General features: G+C 49.7%; 1 protein-coding gene and 1 long non-coding RNA gene across 2 annotated transcripts in view; one reads left to right on the top strand and one right to left on the bottom strand.

Annotated features, from left to right (window-relative positions):
• Positions 1–1,590: 1,590 nt before the first annotated feature.
• On the bottom strand, positions 1,591–7,610 carry ADIPOQ (adiponectin, C1Q and collagen domain containing). Its single transcript, XM_076341596.1, has 3 exons — positions 7,444–7,610; positions 4,071–4,290; positions 1,591–3,631 (listed from the first exon to the last, which is right to left on the bottom strand). The coding sequence occupies exons 2-3, from the start codon at positions 4,279–4,281 to the stop codon at positions 3,105–3,107; spliced, it is 738 nt and encodes a 245-aa protein (XP_076197711.1). The 5' UTR covers positions 4,282–4,290; positions 7,444–7,610; the 3' UTR covers positions 1,591–3,104.
• Positions 1,879–17,408, top strand: part of LOC143162003 (uncharacterized) — a 28,335-nt gene continuing 12,805 nt past the window's right edge. Inside the window, exon 1 of the long non-coding RNA XR_012995635.1 lies at positions 1,879–2,154. This is a non-coding gene — a long non-coding RNA (uncharacterized LOC143162003). The remainder of the gene's footprint in view (positions 2,155–17,408) is intronic.

Raw genomic sequence — 17,408 nt, 5'->3', positions numbered from 1 at the left:
GAGGCAGGCACCTGCGCGTGAAGCTGCCGCTCGCAGAGGAGCTTGGAAAAGCCATTTACAGGGTGATAAAGAGGCTACATGTTTAAACATTAAATAAGATAAAAGACCTTCTATACTAATATACAGCATTCTTGTGGAGCTTTGTTATCTCATGGTCTGTGATAACGTGCATGTGTGTACATCTAAGACATATATTCTGCTCATATATGAATATAGCAGTGACTGCAGTGTTAGGTGACACTTCTCTTTCTGGATACGCAGCCCTGAGCACCCCCACCCTGACAGCTGGGACAGGGGAAGACCCAGGACCAGAACCAGAGCCAGGCTTTGAAACAAGGACTTCCAGGCTGGGTCTCTGCTGCAGGGCTTGTTTTGGTCCTTCCTGTAGCCCTCTGCTATCCCGTTGCCACGGTGGCCAGGAAGCTGACCAGGAGTCGAGCGTGACCCTGGGCCTCTCCTGGGGTGCTGATCATCTGCCACAAGGTCTGACTGCACTTGTGAGCATCCCGAATGGTGTGCGGGATGATGTGGAGGGCAAGCAACCACGTGGGGTTCAACAAGACTTTCCCATAAAGGCCAGCATGGCCCTGGTCCCCGAGTTTCTAACACATGAGGTGTTTCTTGCACTACATCCATGGTAGCTTGAGGTGGGAGATGCTGTTGGCCTGGGTGGAAGTCATATCGATATGGGTCACTCTGGTGAGAGGGCCATTGCAGGGGGTTGTAAGAAATCCTGGGTTCTGCCCTGGCCTAAAGCACACAGCATCAGATGTGCATGGCAGTGTGAAAAGCCATGTCTAAGCCTCTGAGTCCTGGTATACAGGATAAAACTGTAAGCATATTTGCTCCTGCTGCATGGCAGCAAGGAAAGGAATAATTTTTGACTGCCTCTTGGGAACTAGTCTTTAGATTAGCATTTCCTCCTAGTGTTTACCCCAAATGCTTCTTAGCACTTTGCTTGTTTCAATTTTCCCTGCCTTCAGAAAATCCATCTGAAAATATTTGAAAAAAACACTGCAAAAGCTCTGACTTGATCCTTTCAATTTAAGCCTCTTATGCCATTTGATCCAGCAACTGCTGCATCTCCTTTTGTTTATGGATTAGTTTTTTACAGTTTGGGGTTTTTTTTCCCCCTGTTCCCACCCCATTAATTCACACAATAGGAGCAGGTTTTTTCCCAGCTCTCTGAATTCAGAGTGATCAGGTTGAGCATCACTTTAGCCCTTGCTAAATCTAGTATACTGGAAGCTTGAAGCCTCCCCGGCCAGCAGAGCCCCTCTCTCTGGCTGGCTGGTCAGGGTGGATTCAGGCACAGTGGTTTTGGGGAAACAGTTGGGAAACCAGAGCTCTTTTTAACCAAAAAGGAGGCAATACAGTGCGAGGTGGTGAAATGCTGAAGCCTTGGTGAAAGCTAGAGGGTGGGGAGTTTCTTGGGAAAGCAAAAGGGTGCTGCTCCTGCGTGTGCCAGCCCAGGATGCCCCCACCTTGCTGGCAAAATTTTTTTTTTTTTTCCTGGGCTGCCTGGTGAGGCTAGGAGAATGTCCCTTTCTTCAAATCCTTCCCAGTGACGCATACAAAAATGTGGGAGCATTCTCATTGAGAGAGTGTTTTATTGTTGTTATTATTTGTAATGTGGTAATTCACTGGAGTGTAGAAAATGCTGCTGCTGTTCGAAGTTATTTCAGTTGAAGCTTTTAATGCTGTTTTGTGCTTGTAATAACGCGTTAGCTCTGATCTGTGTTAGCTTGTTCTGAAGCTTAATGGGAGTCATCTTTGAATGTATCTGAGAAGCCATCAAAACCTCTTTTAAAAGTCAAGCAAGCTCCTTGAAAAGCAGCTACTAATCTCAGCCTTAATACTCTTCCCCCATTAAGGTAACCTTGCCGAGAGCTGGGGCAGGTCCTGGCGGTGTTCATCCCAGGAGCCCACTCAACATGGAAGGTTGCACAACCGCCTGAAGCTCTGCCCATCTGGTGTGCAAAACATTGCTTATGGCACACTTACGGTGTGGAAAAGTAGAAACACGGTTGCTAGATCTCAACTTCTGACTGCACTTGGGAGCTATTCAGAGGGAAGATGGGACAGGATCCTGCCAGCTTGTAGATGGAAACCTCTGGGCTGAACACGTACTCGTGCCATCACCCCCAGCACCAGGTGAGTGATTTGGGAAGGGACACCTCCACCCTGAGGTCCCCTCTGCCCAGGAGCCTTGAAAGACCTTCTGCTCCCTGGTCAGGCACTGTGTTTGCAGGGGAGCTTCTGGCATTTCTGAGCATCACAACTGTGCGGCCAACACATTTGTGACCACCTCAGGACCCCCAGAGCCATGCAATCAATGGGCTGCTTTTGTGGTGTAGCCTCACTGGCATTTAGAAGGCTTTTCAGATAAATCAAAAGAGAAGATCCCTGCCCTAAATGAGCATGCTGTCTACATTAGAGAAAACGATAAGGGATAAACATAAAAGGAAAATCAAAGAATTAAAATCAATGAAAGTTAATAATCTGAATATATTAAAAGATCTGGGCTAAAGAAGGGAGACAACAAACCATGGGTGGAAGTCAAAGGCCCTAATAAGACAGGATAAGACAGGGAGTTACGATGGAAAAATCAGAGCCATCCGTTCCAGCTGAAAACAAGAGCAGAGATGGCTTTTGTGAATAGTCTTCTCCCTCTTCTACTCAAATTTTTAAATGCTGGCTAAAATGTTTACCATTGGTTTAAATGAATTTAGGTAGTTAAAAAAGGGAAATTTAGAATGTGGTATTTAAATGTAACCAATTTTTCTCTTATCAGTTTTAAACGTAAAAAAAGGTTAGCCCATCTTGAGAGTTACTGTTTCATGATGTGGCAGGAGTGGTGTTTGACTTTGGGCCCAGGTTTCCACAAGGAGAGCAAGAGCAGAGGTAGGAGTGAACTCTTGGTCCCATGGAAGTCACTCATGTATAACCTCACTGATTTTTCAGGTAATAGGGTCTACCCTTAGCAATCGTTGCCCCTGCAAAAGGCAATTTTCTGGTAAATACAGTATAGCTATAGCGCCAGTGCCCCAGAACACCGTCCAGGGTTAAGCCACCTCGTCCTCTCCCATGCAGCACCCCTTGCTTTAATTGACATCCAGGTCTGGGTACAGGAGGAAACCCATGAAAGTGGAATCGTTGATGTTGTCGGCATAGACACCATTGTTGTCCCCCTCCCCATATACCTGAAGCCAGACCTCATCCCCAGTGCTGAGGTGCAGCAAGACAGAGCCGCTCGCTTGGTCAACGTTGTTCTTCTGGAACTGGTCATAGGTGAAGATCACTGCCTTATCCTTCTTGTAGAGGCTGACCTTGACGTCTGTCAGGTAGACTGTCAGGTGGTAGGCGAAGTAGTACATGCCAGGGATGCTGCAGAGGAACTTGCCGGTGCTGGCGTCGTAGTGGCTCTGCTCATTGTAGAAAATCTTGCTGAAGCGGATGGGGACATTGGGGTGGGGGGCTCGCTCCGTCAGCCCCACACTGAAGGCAGAGCGGTAGACGAAGGCGCCTTCGCCCTTCTCCCCCTTCTGCCCTGGGTATCCGGGAAATCCTCTCGGCCCTTCCCGCCCCAGGACTCCTATTTCGCCTTGGTCACCTTTGGGGCCTTGAACACCTGGGGGAGAGAGTGGGGGCAGGGAGTTGTTTGCACTATGCCGGCAGCCGCTACCCACCGGCCCGAAACGCAGAGGGGGCTGTGGCATGAGGATCTGCTTGGCAGCATGGAGCAAGAAGGGTCCCCTGAGGAAAGGCTGGATGACCTCAACACCCCTCATGAGCTGAGTCAGCAAGTGGAAAGCCCGCTCATCCCCCCGGGCTGTGTGCAGAGCTGCCGAGAGCAGCATATCTGAAAAAACATCATTAATTGGAAAAACAACCACCAGACCAAACTCTTTGACTTGGGTTGTGGAATCTCCATCCCTGGAGATACTCAAAAGCCATCCAGACAAAGGTTAAGCATGGACCTACGAGATGTGAGACCTGCCAGGGCTGGCCCTGAGCGCTGGGGCTGCCCATGGGCTCCAGCACCGACATACTCCCTGCTCCTCACCAACCTTCCTCTCCTTTCTCTCCCTTTTGTCCATCTTTTCCGTCTTTCCCGTCCCGGCCAGGGAGCCCGTTGTGGCCAGGGTAGCCAGGCGCTCCTCCCATCCAGTTGGCACACGGTGTTTTGGGGTCGGGCTGGACCTCCTGGGCGGCCACCTCTGTGCAATGGGGGGCCACCAGCAGCAGCGAGCAAAGGAAGAAGCCTGCTGGGCCCCTCATCGTCAGTTCCTGATGTGGACAATGGCTTTGTTAGCTTTAAAGGTTAATAAGTAAAAAAAAAAGTGAAGAAAAACTCCACCCTTGAATAATGGAGAGGCCCAGAAGACTAAAGTTCAAATCAACATGTCTGAAGGAAAGCAATTCTGCTTGCCCCAAGGGCCCCTCCACATCCACCATGGTGCTGGTGTGAGCTCCAAGAGCCAAGCTGGAATGGGGCTCCTGGGAGCAGTGTGGACCTCAGCCCGGGAGCACATCCAGCGCGGAGTGGAGCAAACGCCAGTTACTCCCCCAGTGCTCACGGGCTCTTTGCACAGGCACAGATGTAGCTCAGGACCTAGCACAGCAGATGCCAGGGTATCCGTGGCCAATTTCTTTGCAAAGCTCTGCTCAGTTAGCCACGATATGCTCTAACTTCTGCCCGGCTGAGTGAGCAGCTGATTGGAAGTACAGGTCTGGCAGGGCCTGTCTCAAAACCTCAGAAGCCTTTAAACCACATGCTCAGCTTATCGCTGTGTGTACAGCCCGCTAACCTGAGCCTATCTAGTGTGAAGAGAAACTACAGCCAGGCTTTCCATCTCGTCTGAGTGACTATATGAAATTATGATACAGTTTTTTTCCACCCAAATTATGTTTCTGGATTACGGGAAGACAAGTTGCACAGCATTTATGCACTGTAGGGTCATATTCTTCTTTAATATAGTTGCTTTGCTAATCAGAGCAATTAGTGCGGCTCCCCAGAACCAGGTCGGTGGTGACACCCTATGGCCAGCCTGGGGCTTTGTTCCGATGCTCCCAGAAATCAGTGGGACTTTGGTGGGCTTTGGGTCAGGCTTTTAGGAAACAGATATTTTTAAATTACTGTTTTGTGTGATGCTGCTCCTCGGGCAGAGATTATACTCTGGAACAAAAAACGTATCCTGTTACGGGGATTGTGAGTGGCATAATGGGCAAAAAAAAGTGAGTAACAGCATGGCCATTAGAGTCCCTTAGCTCTGTAATTTCCAAGAAAAACAATGTTTCAGAGCAATTCCTTTGCAGGGTTTAATTTAAATAGGCAAGCTATTTAAATGTCATATTTTAACTAATGTCTTATTAACTCTCACGTAACTGCTTCAAAGGAAGCTAAATAACAAAGAAGTTACCATGATTTCAGTTTTTGCAGGATAGTGGGGGGGGGGCGGCTTCGAAGAAAACTTCGAAGCTTTGCTTAATGACTTTGGCGGGCAGTACCTAACAGCATAAAATCAGGGAACTCCTAAAACCGTGCCCACCCTGCTGGGCTCTGGCAATCCAGCAGCCACATGGCACCCTGAGATGGGGCCGTGGCCCTGGCTCGGAGGCAGTTTTGGGCTGAGGGTGCCATGGGGTCCAGCGACCACAACCTGAACCTTAGGCAGTGTTCCTGCATCTCTGCGCTTTGGGAAGCGAAATGCCCCTTTGCAACAAGGGATGTAACGATCGTCCATGAACCAGGCTGGACAAGTGAAGCAGATGTCTGTAAATCCTAAAAGTGGCTTGGTTTGGCAAGTAAGGGTGTGCATATTTGGGCACACTGCAACATGGCCACTTTGCCATGCCCCAGTGGATGGCACTAAGCGGAGGGACCCCTGTCCCCCCGCCTGGGTCCCCTCTGGCTCGGCTACATGCATGCGCTCCAAAATCAGCACAGGCTGTCTGGGGACATCTAGCTGTTTGAAAACATGCTAGTGTTCAATAAAAATCTGCCTCTAAATTGAGTTTCTTGAGCTGTGTTTTGGTGATTTTGTTGGGGTTAGTTCCGCTTTCTCATATGCTGCCTAGAATTCAAATATCATTAAAATTTTAGCAACATGTGCCCCAGAGCCAGGTCTTCTGCAGGTGCAAAGTAAAACCCTCCTTTAAGGTCAAAAGCGGTGCAAATTTGAGGCAGCCCAAAGCAGGGCTGCAGGGAGCTCTCCTGGCAGACGCCTGTCCAGCTTGCTCTGAAGGGCTCGAAGCGATGCCCGTCCCACAGCATCCCTGGGTGGCTCCTCACTGTGGATACGTTGCACAACCTAGTTTCCTCCTTTCTCATAAGAAAAGTGTTGTGATAGGCAAATGCAAAACTACTTCTATTCCTACTGTTTGACTCAACCACAAGTGGTTTGCTTGTTTGAGAAACTAAGCAGTTCTCTGTCATAAGTATGTCTTACAAAGGGAAAGTTGTAAGCTATGTCTGCTAGGTCTGAGTTTAAATTCTGGTTTAGGTATGATATCCCTTTACTATATCTTTCCCATTTCTTTTCGTCTTTCCATCTGATGCTCAGCAGTGTAATGCGAATAATCTGCTATATTTGAATGTCAGTTGTACCTTTTGGACAAGTAATAAATGAACTAAGTAGTCTTGGTGACTTTCAGTTAATACAGAAGCTGCCAAGGGAATAAAAGCTCATATGCGTTATATGAAGCTTATTCATTTATCAGCAGAAATCAGCATATCATCCATAAGAACAATGCCATTCATAAGTGCTACATAGTGATTCAGACCACGATTCAGAATTTAAATTTTACATAACACTATATAAATATTATATATTTTATATATATAAAAATATTATATATTTTTATATATATATAAAATAAGTCTCTGCACAAAACACAATAGAAAATCCATCTGTTTTCAAACTCCAGTATTTTCTTCAAAGGGTATTAACCAGGCATTTGGCTTATGTTGATCTTTTTTTCTTTTTGTAATTGCTTGTAGCATAGTTTTTGCTGAAGTTCCAGCAGTGACTTGCTCCAAGGGGCTTGCACCTTAAATCTGGGTGGTGCAGGTTTCTGGCAAGGAGCTGATACGACTCAGGGAGATTTGGGGCAAACCCAATCTTCCCAGGAGTCTTCGAGGAAAGAGGTGAATCGAAAGGTGCCAGTGCAGTACTCGCTGTTATAGCCACGTGGTTTTTCACTGCTGTTCCTCACTACTTTTCATTTAGGAGTTTTGATCTCTAAATAGTGTTTCCAAAAACGGGAGTATGAATCTAAGGGAGATTGGCTATTCTTGGTTTAAAATACTCGCTGGCTATTCTGAGAATAACTCTAAGAAAGGAAACTTCTTGCGAACAGAAAAGTCTGTCTGTCTGATTCAGCCCAAAAGAAGAGAAAATCCTGAAGTTAGTAAGAGGAAAAAAAAAAAATCATGCTTACCAGCTGCTTTGAGTCCTAGTTGGCTTGCTGCAGTCTCTTTAGAAATGAAGTCCGGCTACCACATCGCTATCCCTAAGGGCATGGGGAGCTGTCAGCTCAGACACTGCATTTTCCATTTGCTAGTGCGCATGCTGACCTAAAAATTGGGTTTTCCCATTAATTTTTCCTGAGTTTCCATCACTTAAGTTTTGGACCACTTATATAATCCAGTCATACTCGGATAGCTTGCGAAGATAGCCTTAATGGGGAAAAGATAGGTTTGGGAATTTGATAGGAACGGAAAGAGCAATGGTTTGCTGGAGAAGCCCATGTGAAAGCCTGCTCATCGAGGGCTGGGCTTGTACAGCACAAGCTGCTGCTCCGTGTAAACTGGGAAATGTTGGTAGCAGCTGACGGAGAAAGTGTGCCTACAGCCTTGCATTAATGCACTCAAATGGGGTTTTTTCAACGTGTTTGTAAACTAATTATTCTGTGAGAAGTTTTGGCTTCTCCTTTTAATGGCAAGAGCCATTCCTGCCTGGAGGCTGCTGCCACACCGAAGAAGGGCAAAGTTACCCGAGGGGAAGGGCAGCACTGGGGGAAGAGTTTCGTCTTAAGCCAGCCAAGCGCGTGCCAGCGCTATTGTGAATTATCAGAGTAATTTCAGCCCTATGGATGGCTTTCAACCTATCACACATTTTGGCTTTAGGTCAAAGCAAAGTCTTTTTTTCCTTCTGTCTCTCTCCTTCTGAAATGGAGGTTGAACCTTGCACAGTGGAGGTTTTCCTCTCCAGCTGCTCCGGGGCAGTTCAAGGTTAGCTAGGAGGGACCTTGGCAAACCTGGGCTCGCAAAATAAAAGAACAAATAAATAATTTCTTATAGGTAGAGCTGGGAGTCAGCAAGGGTGAATTTTGAAGTCCTGAGGAGAAGGGTGCACAAGGGAGGAGCCACAGGATGGCTGCTCGCTGCTTGCCTTATTTTGGTCAAGCCCTTAGTCCAGCATTTGAAGAATTTGTTGGGGTTTTTTTTTAATGATTATTTTTCCATGCAATGTTGAGACATAAAACAATCCCTCATGCAACCCCAGTAAAATATGACAGAGATCTAGTTGGATCTGTTGTTTTCCTATAAATGATTTGCTAGAGCCCTGTGTGTGTTTGTGTGTGTGTGATGCCAATGTTTCTGTCGAAGTCTCATCTCCTGAGCAATGAATGGAGGAGCTGGATCTTGGAACTGAAATAGGAACTTTTTTTGCAGTGAAGATGAGAGGTTTTTTCAGCTGCCTCTGCCCAGGGTGTGAGCAAGACAAGGCTGGTTTCCCTGCCAACTCTCGGCTTGAACCCCGAAATGCATGATTGGGGTATTTATTAGGCTGCCAGGATTTGAAAATTGGACCTGATGTGTTTAATAGGTAGTACTGCAATTACCTTATGGCCTTTCAGTTCAGTTGTTAGGAAAATACCACGGTGAAAAATCTTTCAGTGGTTCATGAAACAGCCTCCCAAACGTTATCCCTGCCTCCCAGAAGAGGAATGGAAGTTTACCTCTGGGGGTACAATCAGTTGATACAACCCCCGACGCACTCGCTTGCAGTTATGTTGTCTTACACACTTGGTTTGCGGGTTGGTGCTGGCTCCTGTTCCCGCTGCAGAGGGAGATATTGTACGATCCAGTGAGCTACTTCTGACTGTGTGACAGGAAAACATTTAAAATGCCCTTTGCTCTGCCTGGCGACAAGCAAAACCTGCCACCAAACGCAGACTGGACCGGCAGCGCCCACAGCTGTGGTGCTCAGAGGCAGCAGCTCTGGTTGGGGCTGGGGGGTCTTTTTGGCACAGAGAAAGCTGCTGTCCCCAAGTCCTGCAATACCTTCTCCTCTTTGCACCATGGTCACCAGATCTCCGGTGTGAGACACGCTGCCCATACCTAACTCAGCTACAAACCTTGTGCTGAGCCTGACCTTATTTTCTCTCTTGGATCTGATGAAAGCTTGCAAATACGAAAAATACAAAACCGACTTGATGGATTGTGGATTGCAGCTTTCACTAAGAATTAAAAATAAGCAGAAAGTTATATTTAGCCATCTATAAACAGGAATAAAATAGAGCAGGAGGCTCATTATCAGCTGTGATCCATCAGCGCAGTCACAGTCCCCGCTGGTGCGATTCGAGGGGTGAAAAATCGCTTTGGCTGTGGGGAGGTCAGAATGGCTGCCTCAGGAGGAGGTCGGTGGCTGCCCGGGCCAGCCTGGCCCCATGGGCAGGATCCATGCCATGGGGACCGGGGAAGGAGACCCCAGCTGCCCACCGCTGTCCTCCCCCAGTGGGTTTGAGCCAGCACCACCGTGGAGCCCAGCCCGTGGGATCCCTTGTCCTCCTGGTCGTCCCTTCCCGAGGTTGCTGTGTTCTCCCCAGCACTGGGGCTGGGGCCTCTCTGCTGGGAGCTGTCCCCTGCCCTGCCCCAGCTCACTGTCTCTGCGGGACGCCTGGCCCTTCCCTCGTCTTTCCGCTGGCCCTGGATACTGCACGTCCCAGAAACAACACACATTCCCTACTTTGCTAAAAACGGCAAAAACTGTTTACGCCATTTAGCAGGCTGGCTGACAGGCTGTTACATGCTATTTTGGTGCTGCCCAAGGCTGTGCACAGTGGAGGGACCACAGGCTCCATGCCAGGGGGGCTGCTGCCTCTGTCCCCAGGCACCACCCGCACCCCTGGCCGAGCCGGCTCACCTCTCCATGGCAGCCCAGCCAAGGCCGCCCATGTGGCCAGACAGACCCTGTGCCCGTCTCCACCATTGCCCCATGGGCCCCACGGGCCGCAGGATGGCGGCAAGTGCTGAGGAGCCAAGTCCAAAGAAAAAGCAGTAAAATGGCCTTTAGAGCCGGTGCCGCTGTCAGCAAGGACCCCAGCCACAAATTGCAATTTTCTGTGATCCCATGCATCATTGTGCGCCCAAACCCTTCCCCATACAGCATTGCACATTCCTCTAGTAGCTAATTATTAATGGGGAAGAGGAGCTCTCTCCCTGTGGGCAGGCTGGAGGGTGTCAGCCTGGTCCTGCGTGCCCTTGGGGGCTGCTCAGCCCCTTCTCCAGCAGCCTGGCTCCCGTGGGGTCTGCCGTGCCGGTGTGTGCACCTTGTGCAGTGTGGCATTGGGCTGCTGCAGCCATTCGCATCCCCCACAGTGCCGCTGGGGAGGCACAAGGGCCATTGGCATGGCACGTGGTGCAGCCATGCCTGTTACAAGCTCATGGACCCTGATGTTCCCACTGGATTTTCCTACATAAGCACAGGGAGGCTGCTTAGGTCCAGGGACAGGCAGACCTGGCAGCACTGGCCAAGCAGGGTTATGTGGGTGCAGTGCAGGTTGGGCCAGCCCACAGGAGGGGACAAGGGCTTTACAGGGCCATGTGGAAGTCTAGCTGGGCTCTGCATGGTGGGTTGCTCACCCGAGGCGATGGTAGCGCAGGTCGGGTGGTGGAGAGGACAGGAGCCCCATGGGTGCATGCCATGGTGGGGATGCTGAGCCAAGCATTTGGGGGCCACCAGAAGCCAGCAGCAAGGAGGGGACACGCCCTGCTCAGCCAGGCAGGGGGAGCCCTGGCCCTCACCTGGCTGCAGGACCATGGGACCCACCTGATGCCTTTGCCTTTGCTGGATGAATCTGGTCCACTTCTCGGCAGCAGGGTTACCGATTTTTCAGCCCATTTCACACGTACAAACAGGGTCTTTTCTTCCCTGCAATGGGCAGCTCGGGCAGAACAGCTCCTTGCCAGGCTTGAGCAAGAGCGTGTTTCTCTTCTCAGTGACTGCAAATAAACTTCCTCGGCCTCAGGGGATCCCTGCTTGGCTCCCAGCAAGGGATCTTGGCGCAGCAGGGTTTCCCATGCCGAAAGGGACATTGAGACGCATTTGTTAAGGAAACATGGCCCTGTAAATACTGCTCAAAGCTCCTTTTATTAACATTATAGCTGTTCCCAGGGCGCTCGTTTCTGCACTGGCAGTTCGGGGTGCCGCTTTGGTCTCGCTGGGCTGTGCCAGGGAAACGCAACCAACGGCCCGTGTAGGGGGGTTATGCATGACTCCGTCCAGCTCCCCTCCGCTCTCACGCCAACTTGCAGCTGAGCCAAGTACTGGCTTCTTTTAGCACAGGCTGGTCTTGTTTTGGGTCTCATTCTGAGCTGGGAAGAGGCCGGGCAGAGAACAGAATAACAACCTCAGTGATCTGGTATGCGGAGCACTCCCCTGCAACATCCCCTGCCAAAACATCCTCCCCAGATTTTGCTCCCAGCAGTGACTGCATCTTTCCAATGAGGCATCTGAGAGGGTACCTCTGCCCAGCTCTCCCCTTCAGCTTTGCTCCACAGGCTGAGCTATTAATGAGGTATTTAATGAGATTTCTACTTGCCCATTAAAATGAACACCTCAATGCAGGTGAGGAAGGAGAGCTTGCAGCTGATAATCACACAGCCCTCCAAAGCCTAGTTGCGTTCATCGAAAACACATTTTTACAAAGTAGATAAATTATTTATTAGGACAGCATTTCTGAGTAATTCAAGAACGGAGAAGAGCAGTTTCCTTTCCACACATGAATTTCTTCGTTATCCAAGTCAGCCAGGCCCTTCGGCTGTAAGGATTGGACAATAGATGGTGCTAACCGCCCTGGCACCGCAAGCCTGGCCAAGTACCGCCAAGGCTGGGGGGACTGGGCGCTGGTTTGCAGTGATGCTCCTGAAGAGCCACCACTTTGGCAGAGAGCAGCAGGAGGGCACGTCGGGGTTTCCTCCAGGCGTCTTGGACAGCCAGCGTGGCGCCTGCCCTCGGTGGCACTGTTGGCAGAGATGCTCCTGCAATTCCCATCTGCTTGGCCCAGCCAGGCCCTTTCCCCTGCCAGTGTGTGGGCTGTGGGTTGGAAGGGAGCCATGACCCCAGCCAGCTGAAAATAGAATGGAAGAGAAAAACTTAGGGGTTTGTTTGGGGCTTTGTGGTATTGTTGAAATGTGGTGGAAGTAATCCCAGCTCAACTACCATGGGCTCCCTGGTCCACATCACTCTTCCAGCCTTTTTAAGGGGGTGTTTGCCCCCAGTCCCCTATTTTGTATCACTTTTGCTTGCTGAGGGGCAGAAATGGCATCATCGCCCGGGGTCACCACTCCCCACTACTGGAAATGTCTCTTCTTTCAGACCCTGTACTTGCTGCTCTTGATTTGCGGTAACAGTGCTGCTGGTGTGTCTGGAGGAGCCGCACAAACCAGAAGAGTGTATTTCCTCTGGGTCTGATGGGAAAGAGGAGGGGGCATGTGGAGCCCTGTAACCCCAAGTGGTTTGGCAGAGGCTGTGGGGGCAAGTGGCTCCGTGCTGGGACATGATGCAAACAGCAAGGGGCCACAGGATGCTGGGGCTCCTGCTGCTGCTGCTGGGGTTTCAGGGTGACCCCCAGGTCTCCCCACAGCAGCCGGTTGGGATTTAGGACTCCTCGCAAGGGGGTTTTCTTTCCCTCTCTCTGTCCCTTCCCTCCTTTCATCCCCCATTGCAAACAGGACAGTTGCTCTCACTGCAGGCAGGCGTGTGGGTGCTGGTGCACCAGGCTCTTCCGAATGTGGCCCCAGGCAGGCAGGGTGCAGGCAGGGCTCCTCTTGGCTCCGTAAACCGCAGCCCTCGTCTGCTGTGTTCGAAAGCACTGTGTGGTGACAGCTCAGCGCCATCCACATGCACGTCCACCCCGCCACTGGGGTGAAAGTCATTAGCCCATGAGTGAGACAATGCCCTCCCATCACACTTTGCGTTATGTAAATGCACAAGAATCATTTTTGGCCATAATGGTTTTTCCATTCACTGCGGTATCAATCCAGAGCCACCGGCTCCAGTAACCTCTGCCATGCATTAGCTGACTCCCTGCTTTTTGCAGCGTAATGGATGGGATGGCAGGGCAGTGGGGCAGGAGGGTTGGGCACTGGCCCACTGGATTTTGGAGCTGTTTTCCCTGTGCAGGACCCTCCTGGATTGTCATTCAACTGCCAATGAGACTGAGTCACTGTATTCTCGGGCCAGGCGACGGGTCCCTGCGTGCCTTGAGGAGGGTCTGCGCTCAAACTCAATAATCTTTGCTTCAAAACACCAGTGAGGTGCTAAGAGATAACAGTTTGCTTGTTTCTCCCATCATTTACAAAATCTAATCACTTAGAAGCAAGGACATGATTAAAGGCATTATGAATCTTACATTATCTATAAAATGAAATATCATTGTGGAATCCGAGTGATGCATATTTCACCAAGAAACTGTAAATCTGATAAAAAATTATTACTATATGTTTTTACTTTGGGCATTTCACAGTATAAATCATCACAAAGCGCTCTTTGGGAAGTTGCAGAGAATGATACATCCGTGACACTTTCAGTAGGGCATTTCTTTGTGCTTAGCAGAAGGTGTTTATAGTTGCTGTAGGGCAATAATAATAATAATAAAAGACTTATGAAGTCTTCAATTATTCATTTTTATAAGTGCTTCTTCTCCTGACCTGAACAGCCAAAACCACACTGTGACTGATTTTAGCAGTTGTTGGTTTTTTTTCTGGAATCAAATGACTTTGCCTCCGCTGCAGACTTTGCCTCTCTTTCATATGAAAGACAATGCCGGTTCACTCTCACCTATCACAACATTTTATGTTTCTTGTTTTGGAAAGTACCCTTCCATCTCGCAGCCCGAGAGGCAGCTGGCTGACCCAGCAGCCTTCGTTCGCACTTGGGCTGCAGCACCTTGCCTCGTGTCTGCCAGGAGATTTACATGCGAGCCGGAAAAGCAGATCTGGAAGCCGAGAGCAGACTGGAGGCCTCAACACACTGTCGCTGCAGACATACTGAGGAACTTTGGTGGATGTATTCGAAGTTCACTGCAGCTGCGTTCACTGCAGTGGGCTGTGATCAGCAGCCCTGGTTAGAGCTTCCTCCCGCATGCTTGTAACTCAGCCTGGGCAGAGGAAATGCTTCCTTCTGCTGCAGACCTGATGTTTTAAAAAACCTTTACAAATGCAAGTGCAAAACATGCAGTGGTTTGTGTCGGTGCCCCTGAGCTGGCGCTCGGTCATGGCTGGATGCCAGGGACCCTCCACTCCAAGCGCACAGCCATGAGACCCTTAGTGCTGCTCATCTGCCAGGCTTGAGACAGCCGAGTACCCGTGCCCACATGGAAATCCGGTGGGATTAGGCCCCCGGACACCAAACCCACAGGCAAACCAGATGTCCTGAACCCTCCTGCTATCGCACACAGCCTCCTGCTCCTGCCGTGCCCCCCCCAGCTGCCCCCTCTGGCAGGACAGGTACCCCAACTGTGAGCCTTGGGGTGCCCCGGCCTGCTGGGCCGAGATCCTGTTGCTTTGGCATCATGAAAGTCTCCTCCAGCAAAAGCCATGGAGCTAGATAGGCAAGCAGGAGTGCAAGCGCTTCTATATTAAACCACATTTTCTGGTGCTCCTTTATAGGTTTTTAACGTGATTTCTATGTCCTTGCCTGGCCTGTCGCCCACAGCCAGGCGCTCCCCTTCCTCCTGCTCCTCACTGCAGTGTTTTCCATGGATTACATTCAACTGAATAAATTAATCTCTTTTTGTATTTATAATCCCTACGAGGGTGGTGTCTTTAACAGAGACTGTTCCTTCTCGTTGCTTTGGCAAAGCAAGTACCAGCTTCCTGCTGTGTCTCTTCTTAGATGACACAGAGGTTCTCTGAATAGCAAAGAGAGAAAATGAAAAGGATCTAAGCTGTTTCTTTTTTTTTGCAGGCAGCTACACGTATCCACCTCATGGAAAATTCCCCCCAATACTTTAGTTTTTTACTTTTCACATGCTTGCATCCTTGAGGCTCTGCCTGTGAAGCATGCTGCTGGCTCACTGATGGAGATGGGGTCATCAGAGAGAGTCTCTTTGACAGAAGAGGAGCAAGAAAGGGGCTTTTTCTTCCCCACAGCCAAAGAGGAAAGATTAAGGAAATTCAAAGAATCAAAATGAGGTGTTATATAGGTATTCACCATGGGAAACACCCCAGTACCTGCCATCTGGGACTGCAATGGGCCTATACTGACCTTACAAGTGGTCCAGCTAAAAAGTGTAATTTAACTCCTATCACAGCAAAAGCCGTTCCTGTGCCTGATCAAGACTGCTGACTTGAAGCAAGAATGAGTACTTGGGGCATTGCCTCATTTTCTCAAGGCAGGGCAGAGCACTGGTGCCTGCTGACCCCGGAGCTCTTTCCCAGCCCGCCAGCTCTCTTGGCAGGGAAACCCCTGAGCAGACTTCCCGTCGGTGGCTTCAGAGGGGCCTGCTAGTGGCACACAGGCACTGAGATGCCACCTGCACTGTGTGGCTGCGCAGCATTACCCCGCCTTCCAAAATCGAAGGTTTCACTCGCCCAAGCGGCCACCAGTGTGGGCAGATGATGCCGGTGCCATCGCCATCCCTGCCAGGTTTCTGCTGGCATGCGCAGTGGCACGGGGCAGAATCTGGCCCCTGAGACCCACAGCTTGTTTATTTGTTGTCTCTTGGCTTGCTCTCCGCAAATATTTTCATCCGGCTGAACCACAAATAATTGTTTACAGCTTTGCCGTTTGGGTTTGTGATGAGCCTGCAAATGCCAGCATGTGTTTGCCAGAGACAGTCAGGGTGCTTTTGTGCTAAGCAGCTTTGTCATCTCTCACTCTCTCAGTTTTGTTTCTGCGCTTTGTTTGTCTCCCACCTTCCCCTCAGTGTGTGGTGCCTTTTCTGATACCTCTGAAAATAATTGACCATGTCTTGGTCATTTTTTTATACCTGTTTCTGAAATGTAGGAAAGCGGCATCTCTGCATGTGTTCCTCGGTGATTGCTGCTCATGCAGCGTGTGTCTTTATGATTCAATTAAAAATGTGATGACGTTTCTCTAGCAGACCCTGCCACCATCCTGGCAAAGCATTTTCTACCTTGAAAGCATTTTGCAGTTGGCAAGTGCAAAGTATTGTAACAGCCTTTCCCTTCAGGACAGAGTGCTCAGGCTGCATTGTAATGACTCCAAAATGCAGAGTGTTTCTGATGCTCTGAAATGGAAAAGGTAGCCCCAAGGCCATTGCCTCGGCCAAGCATTTCTCCAAGGCTGTGACTACCTGCTTTTTGAATTGGAATAAATGCAATTAAATTAACCACAGTGGCTCTCTTCTCTCTTCCCTCAGCAGACCCCTACCACCTCACACAGGACACACGGGTCCCCTTGGCTGTGCATATCTGTGGGCCCTGGCTCTCCTGCTTCCCGTAGCAGCTCTGTCATCTGCAGGGAGGTTTTGTACATGCTTATCAAAGAGAAGCACTGACCATGTTGCATCGCCCTAAAGAAATGTTCTTTCTCTGTCCTGCTTATTTTACTTCTCTGAATTTGTTCATTACTCTTCTTGCTGTCTCCTACACTGTTCACCTGGTATTTGTTTTCACCCCCACCTTCTGCATATTCAGTTTGTTATTTGCAGTTGTTCCTGAGCAGAACGTGAACCCAGCAACATCTGAATTGTGTTTTCCACTGCTGGTGGTCAAGACCTTATGTATGATGAGATTTTAATAACAGGTGGGTTAGGAAACACTGGTGACAAGAGGTGGTAAAGGAGTGTGGGTAGGAAACTGTCTCAGCTGCAGCTCCTCTACATCAGTGCATCCTGAGGCTGCTGCATGGTGGTCCAGCCTCGGGTACAGAAAACCTCCTGCTTTTTCACCTTACAGAGGCAGGCTGTGAAACCTGGCGGTTCAACGACCTTCCTGGTCAGCTGGTGAGTCAGCTGTGGAGCGTGGAAGCCTTTGGTGTATTTTGGTTTTGGTATTGCTCAGCTCCATCCTCTCCGTTTGGGCTGTCTGACCCATCGGCTTCTCCGCAGCCTCCCTTGCTCCTGAACTTGGGAACCTGCTTTCCCAAGAGCATCCCCTGTAACATCCTCTCTTCTTTATGCGGGGAAGCTAGTGAGTTAGCAGTTGCAGC

This window comes from Aptenodytes patagonicus, chromosome 6, assembly GCF_965638725.1.
Source record: "Aptenodytes patagonicus chromosome 6, bAptPat1.pri.cur, whole genome shotgun sequence".
In the NCBI taxonomy this organism is placed as follows: Eukaryota; Metazoa; Chordata; class Aves; order Sphenisciformes; family Spheniscidae; genus Aptenodytes; species Aptenodytes patagonicus.
Note: the sequence above shows the minus strand (reverse complement) of the source record. Positions and strands in the feature narration are given on the sequence as shown.

Coding starts and splice junctions, on each gene's coding strand:
- ADIPOQ (XM_076341596.1), bottom strand. CDS start 4,281: ATGAGGGGCCCAGCAGGCTTCTTCCTTTGCTCGCTGCTGCTGGTGGCC. Junction 3,632..4,070: donor GGGAGAGAAAGGAGAGGAAG/GTTGGTGAGGAG, acceptor TCTCTCCCCCAG/GTGTTCAAGGCCCCAAAGGT.